Here is a 14,067-nt window from a genome sequence, read left to right on the forward strand (position 1 = left end):
AAAAAAAAAAAAAAAAAAAAAAAAAAAAAAAAAAAAAAAAAAAAGTAGTCATGGTATGGGCCCCTAGGTGGAGGCATTTTTGGTTGTCACAATGATTACAGAATTTTTTGTTTTTTTGAGATAAGGTCTTGCTCTGTCACCCAGGCTGGAACGTAGTGGCTTGATCTCAGTTCACTGCAGCCTCAACCTCCTGGGTTCAAGCGATCCTTCCACTTCAGCCTCTCTAGTAGCTAGGACTACAGGCATGCGCCACAATGCCCTGCTAATTTTTGTTTTTTATTTTTTGTAGAGACAGGGTCTCATTATGTTGCCCAAACTGGTCTCAAACTCCTGGGATCAAGCAATTCTCTCACCTCGGCCTTCCAAAGTGCTGGCATTACAGGCATGGGCCACCATGCCCAGCTGATTACAGGATATTATTGTCATTTAGTATTCAGGGCCAGGGTTGCCGTAAATCTTGCAGTAAGAGGTATAGTCCTCAAGAATGAAGAATTGTCTTACACAAAATGCCCATATTGCTTTCCTCTAGTTTAAAAACACTGGTTAGATAAAGAGGGATTGAAGATATGAGGGTGCTGCTACTCAGCAGCATTCCACCCTGTTGACTACTCTTTTTTTTTTTTTTTTTTTTTTTTGGTGGGATGTCACTTGGCTCACTGCAAACTCCACCTTCTGGGTTCAAGCTGTTCTCCTACCTCAACCTCCTGAGTACCTAGGACAACAGGCACGCGCCACTACGCCTGGCTAATTTTCGTATTTTTAGTAGAGACGAGGTTCCCAGGCTGGTCTCCACCTCCTGGCCTCAAGTGATCTGCCTGCCTCAGCCTTTCAAAGTGCTGAGATTACAGGCATGAGCCACCGCACCCGGCCTGCTCTCTCCTTGAAACACAGTTTTCTCTTTACTTTAATGACCCCATTCTCACTGAGGAGTGAGGAAAGACTTCACTCTTTTCTTCCGAAATCACTAGGCATTCCTCCTCTCTTTCACTCGCAAGTCACTGGCTTTTCCTATTCTGCCTTAAGTTCTCTGGAGATTTGACCTATGTCTTTTTTTTCTCTACCTATTCTCTTTTCACCTAGTCTCATAGCTTTAAATATCATTTATCTCTCTAGCCCTGAACTCTCCCATGGGCTTTGGATTCATATAACTCTTAACTCTCGCTCTGTCACCCAGGCTGGAGTGCAGTAGCGCGGTCTCGGCTCACTGCAAGCTCCGCCTCCCAGGTTCACGCCATTCTCCTGCCTCAGCCTCCGGAGTAGCTGGGACTACAGGCGCCCGCCACCATGCCTGGCTAATTTTTTGTATTTTTAGTAGAGACGGGGTTTCACCGTGTTAGCCAGGATGGTCTCGATCTCCTTACCTCATGATTTGCCCGCCTCGGCCTCTCAAAGTGCTGGGATTACAGGCGTGAGCCACCATGCCTGGCCTCATATAACTATTTACTTGGCATCTCTTACTTGTTTAATAGACAACTCAAACCTAACATGTCTAAAACAGAACTCTTAATTGTCTTCCATAAACCTTTTTCTCATTCATCTTCTTTGTGGCAATAACATTCACCCAGTTGCTCAAGCTAAAAACCTAAATCATCCATCATTCCTCTTTCCTTTATACTTCACGTCTAATCCATCAGCAAGTATTACTGGCTGTACCTTCAAAATATATTCTAAATCCATCTAATTTTCATTACCACTGCAATTGCTATCATGTTACTAACCATCATCATCTCTATCTGGACCATTACGAGTCTCTAATGACATTATCTCCCTGCTTTGACTCTTCATTCCCTATAGCCTTTCCACATAGAGTGTAAGAGATCCTTTTTAAAAGTAAATCAAGGCCAGGCACAGTGGCTCACACCTGTAATCCCAGCACTTTGGGAGGCCGAGGCGGGTGGATCACCTGAGATCAGGAGTTCAAGACTAGCCTGGCCAACATGGCGAAACCCTGTCTCTACTAAAAATACAAAAATTAGCCAAGCATGGTGGTGCACTTCTGTAGTCCCAGCTACTTGGGAGGCTGAGGTAGGAGAATTGTTTGAACCTGGGAGGCAGCAGTTGCAGTGAGCAGAGATCACGCCATTACACTCCAGCCTGGGCGACTCCGTCTCAAAAAAAAAAAAAAAAAAAAGTAAATCAGACCACATCACCTCTTTGCTTACAGCCCTCAATGGCTTCCTGTTCCACTTACAGAACAAAATCCAAACTCCTTATCTTAAAAGTAGGGAAGGGCCCCATCTGATCTGACCCTTACCTACTTTTACAGTTTCATCCAATGTGACACTTTCTTCCTTGTTTGTTATGTTCTGCTTATCCTGGCCTTCTTTTTGATCCTTCAATATGCCAAGTTATTTCCCGATTCCTTGTTATTCATTCCACCTGGGTATTCAACCTAGTCCCTCAGATAATGAAATTTTACTTCTTCCTTTCCAATCATTTTAACCTATTTCTTGTTTAATTGCATGTTAGTACCTCCAGAACTATATTATGCAATAATAGTGAATACTGAACTTTATTTCTTATTTCTCACTTTAAATTTTTAAAAATTAAAAAAATATGAGTATGTAATAGAGATACACTATTCAGCCATTAAAAAAAGAGATCCTGTCATTTGAAACAACATGGATGAAACTGGAGATCATTATGTTACATGAAATAAGCCAGGCACAGAAAGATAAACATCACACTTTCTCACTTATTTGTGGGATCTAAAAATCAAAACAATTGAACTCATGGACATAGGGAGTAGAAGGATGGTTACCAGAGAATGGGAGGGGTCATTGAGGGAGGGGAAGTGGGGGGTTGGTTAATGGGAACAAAAATATAAATTTCTCACTTTAATTGGAATGGTTCTAGTGTTTCTTCATTTGGTTAGATACTGACTTTTGGGGTATGTGTTAAGGATCTGTTCATCTATTCTTATTTTAAGAGTTCTAAGTAAGAATAGATGATGAATTTAATCAAATGCCTCTTTACCATTTGTGAAGATCATATGATTTTTTAGTTTTTATCTATTGGTAAATTGTATTAGCAAGTTTCTTAATATGGAACCATCCTTGCATTCATTCATTCATTTAATCAACAAATATTTGTTGAGTGCCTATGATTTGCCACTAAGTATTTTATGAAAACTCTCATTAACAATGATAAGCTATAGGAAAATGAAAAAAAATTAAAGGTGATGGGTCTCTGTTTTGAAATTATAAAAATATTTACCTCTGAAGTATAAAAATGTAGAGATGTGTATTGTCCAAAACTAGGGCAAAAAACCAGTAGGTCATCTTTTTAAATTGATGGATAGATTTCTTTTTTTTCCTTTTGTTTTTTGAGACAAGGTCTCACTCTGTTGCCCAGGCTAGGGTGCAGTGGTGCAATCTTGGCTCACTGCAACCTCCACCTCCCGGGTTCCAGTGATTCTCCCACCTCACCTTCCTGAATAGCTGGGATTACAGGTGCATGCCACCACACCTGGCTAATTTTTGTATTTTTTCTAGAGATGTGGTTTCACCATGTTGGTCAGGCTGGTCTCAAACTCGTGACGTGAAGTGATCCACCCACCTTGGCCTCCCAAAGTGCCAGGATTACATACGTAAGCCACTGTGTCTGGCCAGATGGATACATTTTGATAATGCTACCACTTTGAAACAGTCCAGTACTATATTACCATACCTGTCTTTTTAAAAATAGTTCATAGATGCATGACTCCTCTCCCATCACAGGAATCAAGAGGTACTGTTCTAAGTATAGAGGATAGCACAGTAAACAAAACATAAACATCACTGCCTTCACAGAGCTTACCTTATTGTGGAAGAGATAAATAAAATAAACACATAAATTGTATTGTACATTAGAAGGTGAAAATGCTCTGAGGAGAAAAGGAGGAGGAAGTGATAGGGCATACTAGAGTTGGTGGTGGCTGAAATTTTTAATAGTGTGGTCACGAAAGCCTTCACTAAGAAGGCAATATTTGAGCAGACACCTGAAAGAGATGAGGAAGTGAGGTTCCAATGTTATTAAGAGTTTTGTTGTTGTTGTTGTTGTTGTTGTTGTTGTTGTTGTTTGAGACAGGGTCTTGCTCTGTCACCCAGGCTGGAGTGCAGTGGTGTTATCTTGGCTCACTGCAGCCTTGACCTCCTGGACTCAAGTGATCCTCCCACCCCAGCCTCCCAAGCAACTGGGAGTACAGGCGCGCACCACCATGCCCAGCTACTTTTGTATTTTTTGTAGAGACAGGGTTTTGCCATGTTGCCCAGGCTGGTCTTGAACTCCTGAGCTCAAGTGATCTGCCCATCTTAGCCTCCCAAAGCGCTGGGATTATAGGTGTGCACACCACACCCAGACTAGAAAGGTTAATCTAAGTGAATATTTAAAACACCAAGATTTAAGACAGGAGGTAATCTTAGAAATATCAGTAAAGAACAAGTAACTATTCTTAGAGAAATCAGGGGAAGTGTCCCAAGAAGTAGTAAACGATTCCAACAAGATGGGTAATAGGTGGTATCGTGTAAGAACATGAGTTTTTACGTTGTATATGTTTTAGGTGTACAACATGATGTTTTGATATATTCTCAGTAAAGTGATTACTACAGTCAAGCTAATTAATATATTTATCATCTCAGGTAGTATCTTCTGTGTATGTGGGGGGTAAGAGCACCTAAAATCTACTCTCTTAGAAGATTTCCACTACTTGGTATAATATTAACTATAGTCCTCATGCTGTACCTTAGAGCTCTAGATTTATTCATGCTAAATAACCCAAGTTTGTACCCTTTGACCTGCATCTCTTCATCTCCCACCCCACCTCTAGTAACCACCGTTCTTCTCTCTATTTATATGTATTAGATATTTTTTAGGTTCCACATTTAAGAGAGATCATGCAGTATTTTTCTTTCTGTGTCTGGCATTTTTCACTTAGCATAATGGAGGACATGAGATTTTTTTTTTAACTGGAAGGAAGGGACAGGCTCAGTGTTATAAAGGAAATAGGAGGGAAAAAAAACTGGCGCCAACTGAGAAGACTATAGGGGAAGCAGTGTAATCGGGGAGATCCAGATTTCAGTTAGATTAAGAAGTTGAGAATATTCAAAGAGGCTTAAGAGATAAGGGATGATGTACTATGTATTCCAGAGGACCTAATGGAAAAGGCTCAGGATTTGATGAGGGATGGAAAATGGAGACATAATAGGAGATATGAAGATCCATATGGTAGTTATGTGATAAGCAATGATTTGGGAGTCTGAGACTTCTTATGGTTATTGACAAATAGAGTTAAAAGCATAATGAATTTAGTTCTGGTGGTCTCAAGACAGGTAGTGGTGGTGAGGCTGTGATTATTTTGGGGAAGAGGGTGAGTGCCAATGGAGATATGGATGTCTGTAGATGAATGTTCTTACTACAGAGTGAGTTGAGCTTACTCTTGACTCCTGCGATGGAGAGGAGGTATGCATCTATGAAGCATTTTTAAAAAGACAGGTGTGGCAATATAGTACTGGACTGTTTCAAAATGGTAGCGTTATTGAAATTTATCCAACAATTTGAAAACATGACCTATTGGGCCTTTGCCCTAGTTTTGTACAATACATACCTCTATATTTTTATAGTTCAGAGGTAAATCTTTTTATAATTTCAAAGCAGAGATCTAATACCTTTAATTTTTTAAAATGTTCCTATAGATTATCATTCTTCATGAGAGTTTTTATAAAATACTTAATATGGCTGCAGTGGAAAAAAACATCTCATACATGTTTCTATAGTTAAACAATGGGAAATTAAACAGTTGAAGCAATTCAGAATGAAATCTACCCAAACTTTTTCTGTTAATCAGAATTTCCTAATATTTTTAAGTTTCAAATGGGAACTCAAATAGCCTTCTTTCCTAAGAATCAAATGTGCAAGGAGTGGTTGCTGTATTTCTGTCGAATGGAAATACTCTTATAATATCTAGAACCCACAAATAAATTAATTTAGAATATCTTCCAAAGTGTCAGTCCAAACCCTTCAGTGAAGCAGCTTCACTGAAATATCAGTAAATAGTGCGGGTCAAGTTACATATAAGATGTTTTTTACTTATTTTTCTCATCGTGGTGATGAAGTGACAGTTCAAGAGGAAACCTAGAATGGATGACCTCCATGGAACACCTACTATTTGGACTTCTCTTGTCAATTTTCAAACATCTTATAATATGATCATAGACATTTATCTGAGGAGCTGAGAAGCCTGTTAATCACTTACAAATTATAGGAATATGACCTTTCAGGAACCATCTTGTCATATACATCTCTCATAAAAACACGACAGGAAAGAAGAGATTTGAAACTCACAATAATAATCACTCAATAATGACACCCCTAGTAAGTCAGCTCTCTCACAGCACATAGAGGACAATAAATGAAGGCCGAGGAAAACAATTTGCAAGCACTTTAACCTTCCTTTACCTCTCTTGAGGGAAGCCTCGAAGTAAATTCCCAGAGAGAGACTGAGTAGTTTTTACTACTTGCCTGAAGAGAAGCTGAAAGTGGGAAGTAGGGATCTCACAAACCTTAAATTATGGGCTTTTTTCCTGTTACTTTTTATTTATAAGGACAGAAGGCAGATATTTGAAATAAAGTTAGTGGTGGATACTGGGGTAACCAGCTTCCAGCATGGCACCCAATAATTCTCACCTCCAGATATTCTTCTCTTTGTGTAGCCCCCTCCCATATTGAGTAGGGCTGACCTGTATAACTAATAAGATTTTTTTTAATGAAAAAGTGTAATCTATGAGGCTACATTCTAAAAAAGGCATTGCTTCTGCCTTCATCTTTTGGATCCTTTACTCTGGGGAGAATACAGCTGTTGTATCCTAAGGACACTCAAGCAACACTATGGAGAAGTCCATGTGGTGAAGAGCTGAGGCCCCTTACAAACAGCCATGTGAGTGAACTATCTTAGACACAGATCCCCTAGCCCTAGTCAAACCTTCAGATGTCTACAGCCACAGCCAACATCTTGACTACAGTCTCATAATAGAGCCTAAGCCAGAACCATCTAGCTAAGCCATTTCCAAATTCCTCATGCACGAAAACATGTGGGATAATAAATGTTTATTGTTGTTTTGAGTTATAAATTGGGGGGAGGTATAATTTGTTATGCAATAATAGATGACCAGTAAACAATAAATAATAAGGGGCTGGGCATGGTGGCTTACACTTGTAATCCCAGCACTTTGGGAGGCCAAGATGGGAGGATCACTTGAGCCCGGGAATTTGAGACCAGCCCGGGCAATATAACAAGACCCCTCTCTACAAAAATAAAAATAAATTAGCCAGGTGTGGTGGTGCGCACCTGTGGTCCCAGACACTCAGGATGCTGAGTCGGGAGAATTGCTTGAGCCCAGGAGGTCGAGACTGCAGTAATCCATGATCACACCACTGCACTCCAGCTTGGGTGACAGAGTGAGAGCCTGTCTCAAAAATAAATAATTAATTTTTAAAATGTAACAGAAACAGAATTTAAACCTAAGTTTGATTCCAAAAGTTGAGTTCTCAAAAGGTTAAAAGTTTCCCAATGAATTTTTAAAGTTTTCCTTAGTTTACCTATTAAAATAACTTATTCTTTAAAACAAATTCAATTTGCACCCTATGTAAAGAAAGGAACATCAATCCCTTTAAATTGTTTGGTCAGTGACATCGTCCTATATTTACTAATGTTTAACAAGTTAGGTCTTGAGCGCAATCAGTTAGAGGTCAATTAATATCCATGTCTGTATTCCAGATATTTGTTTTAAAGTATTGCTGAAAAAATCTCATGCATATGTCAGGAGTTGTTTTTCTGTTAAGATTCCTCATTGAGTCTTCTGTCTTGCAAGATATTAATGTGTGCGATTCCACCTAATTTGTCCCTTCTCTTGTCTCTTCTCTGAAACCACTGTAGTATATAATTTTAATTTCCTTAAGAAGAAAAATTAGTGAGTTGTTTCTGAATTGCCCTTCACTAGAACAGCAAATGATTTTAAGAACCACTTTAAAGTTCTACCCAGAAATTGTATCTAAATTTTGCGTGTCATAATTTTTTCCTTTCTCAATTGGCATTTTAACCTTGGGAAAATAATATTCTGCCATGAAAATTCTAAACATTTCAGACTAAAGAAACAAATATTTGTATCTCTTCTTTGAGGTGACATGAGTTAACATGTGACGTTAAAGATCTCAATTTGACTATCAGACCTGAGTATTAGAGTAAAAATGGATGGGACGTTCTTTGTCGAATAGAATGCCTATTTACTTTGAGGCAGAGCACCTGTAACTACCCCCTGAGAACCATATGTCTCTCACTTGTAGCATCTCTGATTATGAAGATCCAAATTTTCAAAATATAAATTAGGAGGCAATTTTTTGTTGAATGAAAATGTTAGCTATAGTATTTAGATAGTAGCACCTGTAGAGCTCTATTTACAAATCTTTGTTTATATACAGATTTAATAAAGTAAAATATAACTCACAAGCATGTATTGCTCCAAACACATTATATTGCAAAAACACAACTGCCTACTTTAAGCTTCTTACAAGAAATCTCAATTTGTCACATTATTTATTTGATATGTATTTTCCTCATAACTTACTGCTTTCCCTCTGGCCATTAGAGCCATGAATTCACCAGATGTCCAATATTTCAAGTCTTCTATCTCATTTTAGAGAAAGCTTCATAATTTACCTGAACCTTAGGCTGCATTTTCTTCATTTCTTTGTTTATGGAAACCATATGCCATGCTATCCTATATATAGACATCAACTTCCATCAGAAAGAGAAAGCATGTAGAGAGTAAGAGATAGACTTTGTGTTGTGGTAAAAATACACATAGTATAAAATTTACCATCAGTGACATTTAGTATATTCACGATGTTGTGCAACCATCACCAGTATCTAATTCCAGAACATTTTCATCAGCGCTAAAGGAAACTCCATACCCATTAAGCAGTTACTTCCCTCTTCTCCATTTCCCCAGCCCCTAGCAACCACCAATCTCTTTTCTGTCTGTATCGATTTGCCTATTGTGGGCTGGGCGCGGTGGCTTACACCTGTAATTCCAGCACTTTGGGAGGCTGAGGCGGGCAGATCACAAGCTCAGGAGATCAATACCATCCTGGCTAACATGGGGAAACCCCGTCTACTAAAAATACAAAAAATTAGCCGAGCGTGGTGGCATGCACCTATAGTCCCAGCTACTCTGGAGGCTGAGGCAGGAGAATTGCTTGAACCTGGGAGGCAGAGGTTGCAGTGAGCCGAGATTGCCCCTCTGTACTCCAGCCTGGGCAACAGAGCGGGACTGCGTCTCCCACAAAACAAAGCAAAACAAAACAAAACAAAACAAAACAAAACAAAGATTTGCCTATTGTGGACATTTCATATAAATACAATCCTATAATATGTGACATTTTGTCCCTGGTTTCTTTCACTTAGCATAATGTTTTCAGGATTCATCCATATAACAGTACTTTATTCCTTTTTATGGCTGAATAATATTCCATTGTATGGATACAACACATTTTGTTTTTTCCATTCATCAGTTGATGCACATTTGGGTTGCTTACACCTTTTGACTATTATGAATAGGGCTCCTATAAGCAAAAACATTATGTACATGTTTTTGTTTGAAAACCTGTTTTCAGTGCTCTTGGGTACATACCCAGGAGTGGAATTGCTGGGCCATATGGTAATTGAGATGAAACATTTAGAGTGAAATCTTACTAAACCAATAAGTTGTCCTTTTGGAGAGGTGGAAGTCATATTGTTATTTCTCTTTTGTTTTGATAACATAACACCTGAACTCCCACACCTCCCTAGAAAATGTGGTATGGAAATTTATGCCAGAAGACTATAAGATGGCATCACCAACTCATACCCAACATGAGAGCTAAACTTTTTTTATACAAATTGCCAACTGATATAAAGGCAGTTGAAGGTCCCCAACTCTAACAGGCATACTGCTATGTACCTTCAGAAAATGAAGGTTACAGTCAAGTAACCAAAGTGTTTCTGTATAGCTTTGGAGCCAGAAACCTTAGTCAGATTACAGGAGGTTACCCTTGGGCCACTCACTAAATTTCTCTGTTGTAGTTTCTCCATCTGTAAAATGGGGATAATAATCTCTGCTGCTCAAGATTGACATAAAGATAGGGCATAGCCTGGCACATAGTTGACAATAAATATTAGTCTCTTTTCCCCATATATTCTTACATTCTTCAAATTAATTGCTCTCTAAGATATCAGTATTTTTCTTCTCATTTTCTCTTTCAGGCTAAAATTAAATTGCCAAATACAAACCCTTCTGATATTCAAATTGATGTCCAGGAAACAATCCTTGACCTTCGTACTCCTCAGAAGTGAGTAAAACTTAGAACTGGAATAGTGTATTATAATATTAATGAGTCTTCAGTCAATATTTTTTAATGTACAGTTATTTTGTATCACCCCTAAAGTCTGAAGAAAAGTGGAAAATTTTGTTAATCGTTCAAATGTTTGATCTACATTAATATAAACATAAATATGTTTGGAAATACTTGGGCTTTTTTCTACTTTGCATCCGTACATTTGGAGTGGGTTAACGCTATCAAAACACAATTCTTGACACCCAGATACAGTTTATCTGTCAGAAAAAATTACTAGAAATGAAAATGCCATTAAGTTGTAAGTCTTATATGTGGTTTTTGTACATTGATTACATAAGGGAAGCAATATCTTTACACTTTTGTCATTTTGTGGGGCTGTAAGGTTAAATTTGATTGTTTTCATTTAAATCAACAAAAAGGTCTTGCCATCAGTTACTATCTAAATACCTCACTGCTTTGTGCACATCTTATCTGGATATAGAGCAGTGAGCACATACTGGTTCATTGCAGTGGTCCTAACTCTGTAACTCATGAACATTTCAAACTAGATTTGGGAGGCAGGCAGTTGCTGGCACATTTTCTTCCTTCCATTATCAGTACCTGTAATTCTCCTTTGTTGAGCTTAGGACTTCAAGAAAATGACAAGGAGATCCCTCATACAAAAGATTCCTATGTGTAAACAACCCAATATGCATATGTAGCTTAATCTTGGCTTCTATAGTAAATGCATTTAACCCAAAATGGTCTACAGATAAATATGTATCAAATGTTTTCTCATTATTTACATCATTTCAAAAATGTATCCTCACAGAACAATCATCTCATGTTATAAAAATTATATTCACTATTTCTGCTGTTTACTTCAAGGCGTATTGTACCCTTTCTGTTGCATTTGATACACGAATTTACTCTTCCACATAACCTTTACAAGGAAAATTGGTTAGATGAACAATCTTCCATGATATTTGCAAGCTTGTTAAAAGCACACATACGTCTACACACCATGGAGTTAATTTCCGTTTCCCTAGCCATTCTCACTGTCTGTGAGACTTTCATTTAGTGGATTCTGATGGATATCTGTAATGACGGCACAGCCATAGCAGCTACCTAAAGATTGATGGAGACAGCAGAAATACTGAATACAATTTTTATAACATGAGATGTTTGTTCTGTGAGGATACATTTTGGGTTAAATATACTTTTCCACATAGAACATGGGCTACACAGTAGGTCCTTTGGATCATAATGTACTTATATATTAAATGCATAGTGCAGAGAGGTACCATCTCTTAAGAAAACCTGCTTAACTAAGATAGAAGACAGAAGATATAATTAAGGTTTTTATCATGTTTCCTAAATACTTGAGAATCCTTTAGAGCCATGCTTTTCTCTGAAATTGCATTATCAGGAATGTGTCTTGTTTTCGAGTTTATTGATATTCACACCTACTTTCTTTAGTTTCTAACTTTAACATCATATAACGCTATGTTTATCCAATCCGAGAAAGATTTGAGAGGGCATTCTGTTTTTGTATCTATAAGGCAGAAACAAGCGAATTTATTTTAACTGAATTGACCAGTGGTTTCTGTCAAACAATAGTCAATTGCATTCGAATTATCAATAAAACCCAGGTATTTACCAAAATAAATAAAGCAGTTTACCAAATTCTTCACTTTTTTCAATTGGTTGTTTTGGCATGTAGATACCCAACATGGAGTAAATGGAGAGGAGGAAAGACGGAGAAAATTGGATAATTTACCAGGATCTCTTAAGTCTTTATATGAGATTTCATTATTTTTCTAAGTGAATTCTAAGAATTTCATAAATGAATACCTTGAATGTGATAATAATAACACATTCTAAAGACAAACGTAAGCTAATTTTTGGTTGAGTGCTGCTTTAGATTACTCACACATTTGCTGTGCTCCTTTAGTTCAGATTGGGAATTGACTGATTTTCAAAGACTAATACCTAAAAAAGAAGTTTTCTAAATGAAATGGTTGAGTTGCAGCTCAGTAACTATTTCTGCACTTTCTTTGAAAATAGTTATGTCTCCTTCAGTAAACCTTAAAAAGGTTTTTAACCCAGATATGTAAGTCAAATAATTTTGTTAATTATATAAGATAAAAATTTCATTATGCAAATATGCTGGGAACCAGGATGTCTTTTGCTTAAATCTCTTGTGAGCAACATCAACTTAAACTCTCTAATATAAATATAAGCATGTAAGTCTCTAAACTTGAGTTTACTGTAGAGATTTTTTTTTGTATTTACATTCATGTATTATTGTTTGCATTTAATTTCTAATGAAAATTAACGCTGGATGAACCTTTGATCACTGCCGAGACTGTAACTTCTGAAAATGCAAATACATTGTCAATGTAAAAGTAGAGGTATCGGGTTTAAATGTTTGTTCATATCTTACAGTACTAATCTATGGTAATTATTCAAATGTTATTTTGTGGTGACCTGAATACTTGCTTCATTTATTTACTCACTCATTCATTTATTTATTCACTCAACATTTATAAAGTCTTCCACTAGACACTAAGGGAGCACCGAGATAAGATACATTTCTGTCCTTCCATGAATTGTACATGGATAAGTATTTGGAGAATTTTTATTTTGTTTAAATATAAATCTCAGTATAGATAATAAGACAGTAAAACAGACGACAAAAATATTTCCCTTCTCCTAAGAGCCTAAATCAGTTGTACAGTTCTACTGTTCAACATTTTATTATGTGAAGCCATACTACTTAGAACTACACAGAAATGCAGGTGTAGATGGATCATTCCAATGGCCACTAACTGTCTCTTTTGAATTTATTTCTCTCTGGACAAAGAAGTGCACATTATCATTGGAACTCCTTCTTCAGCTGATTTATAGTTGTCTTTTAGTGCAATGAAGCTACCATATTAAGCTTTGCTTTCTTTTAAAAGTGAATATATTATCATTTATAGAATAAAGTATAAAGGAAATCTAAGTCTAGCACAACCTATATTGTAAATAGCTTCAAAGGATGGACTCTAAACGGCTTTTGCACTCACTTTTTTTTCCTGAGATGCCAAATATTACAGTCTGCATAAAAATGCATTGCCACTTAATGGCAACGTATTCAGGTGAAGTGTTTTCCCTACCCCACATGGAATGGAACAAGAGTCACAGAAAATTTATCCTTCAGGTTCCATAAATGTGTAATAAATACTTTTAATGAACCCAGTCATCTGAACTCAGGTTTTTGCAAAGGAATAAAGAAGGAATTGATTTTCAAGGGTTTTGTTTTCAAATACATACTAGTTCTCAATTCAAGAACCCAATAAATGCCCCTAAAAATACCATATTCCTTTACTTATTTGGATATTATACCTTCTAAAAGAGCATCCTGTCCACCTTTTATAGAGATACTCAGACCTTCTCTACTGAAAATGCGAGGTAACAAGTGTTTCATGCATTTAATTTTCTTCCAAAACCAGCATGTGCTGACCCCATGCATAATTTAGATTCATGCCAATACGGCAGAATTATGGATGTCTCATCCCAGCAATGCATCTAAGGCATAAAACTATCCAGCAACTGAACTATAAACCACAAAATAAACCTAGCAATCTATCACAGGGAATTTTTGTCAATGCATAGTAGAAAGAATCAGAAGCAAGGAGAGAGAAGCACTTTCATTGATTTGGTATTGAAATCATT

At 37.2% G+C, this 14,067-nt stretch overlaps 2 protein-coding genes across 4 annotated transcripts in view; one reads left to right on the forward strand and one right to left on the reverse strand.

The window, feature by feature from the left end:
* Window positions 1–14,067, reverse strand: part of NUP62CL (nucleoporin 62 C-terminal like) — a 146,587-nt gene that overhangs the window by 101,949 nt on the left and 30,571 nt on the right. The gene's annotated exons all lie outside the window — the stretch shown is intronic.
* DNAAF6 (dynein axonemal assembly factor 6) overlaps window positions 1–14,067 on the forward strand; it is a 40,241-nt gene that overhangs the window by 24,643 nt on the left and 1,531 nt on the right. For both annotated transcript variants that reach the window (XM_032756410.2, XM_032756409.2), the window contains one exon: window positions 10,277–10,362. In XM_032756410.2, the coding sequence (XP_032612301.1) occupies window positions 10,277–10,362 (86 nt within the window). The remainder of the gene's footprint in view (window positions 1–10,276; window positions 10,363–14,067) is intronic.

This window comes from Hylobates moloch, unplaced genomic scaffold, assembly GCF_009828535.3.
Source record: "Hylobates moloch isolate HMO894 unplaced genomic scaffold, HMol_V3 SCAFFOLD_7, whole genome shotgun sequence".
In the NCBI taxonomy this organism is placed as follows: Eukaryota; Metazoa; Chordata; class Mammalia; order Primates; family Hylobatidae; genus Hylobates; species Hylobates moloch.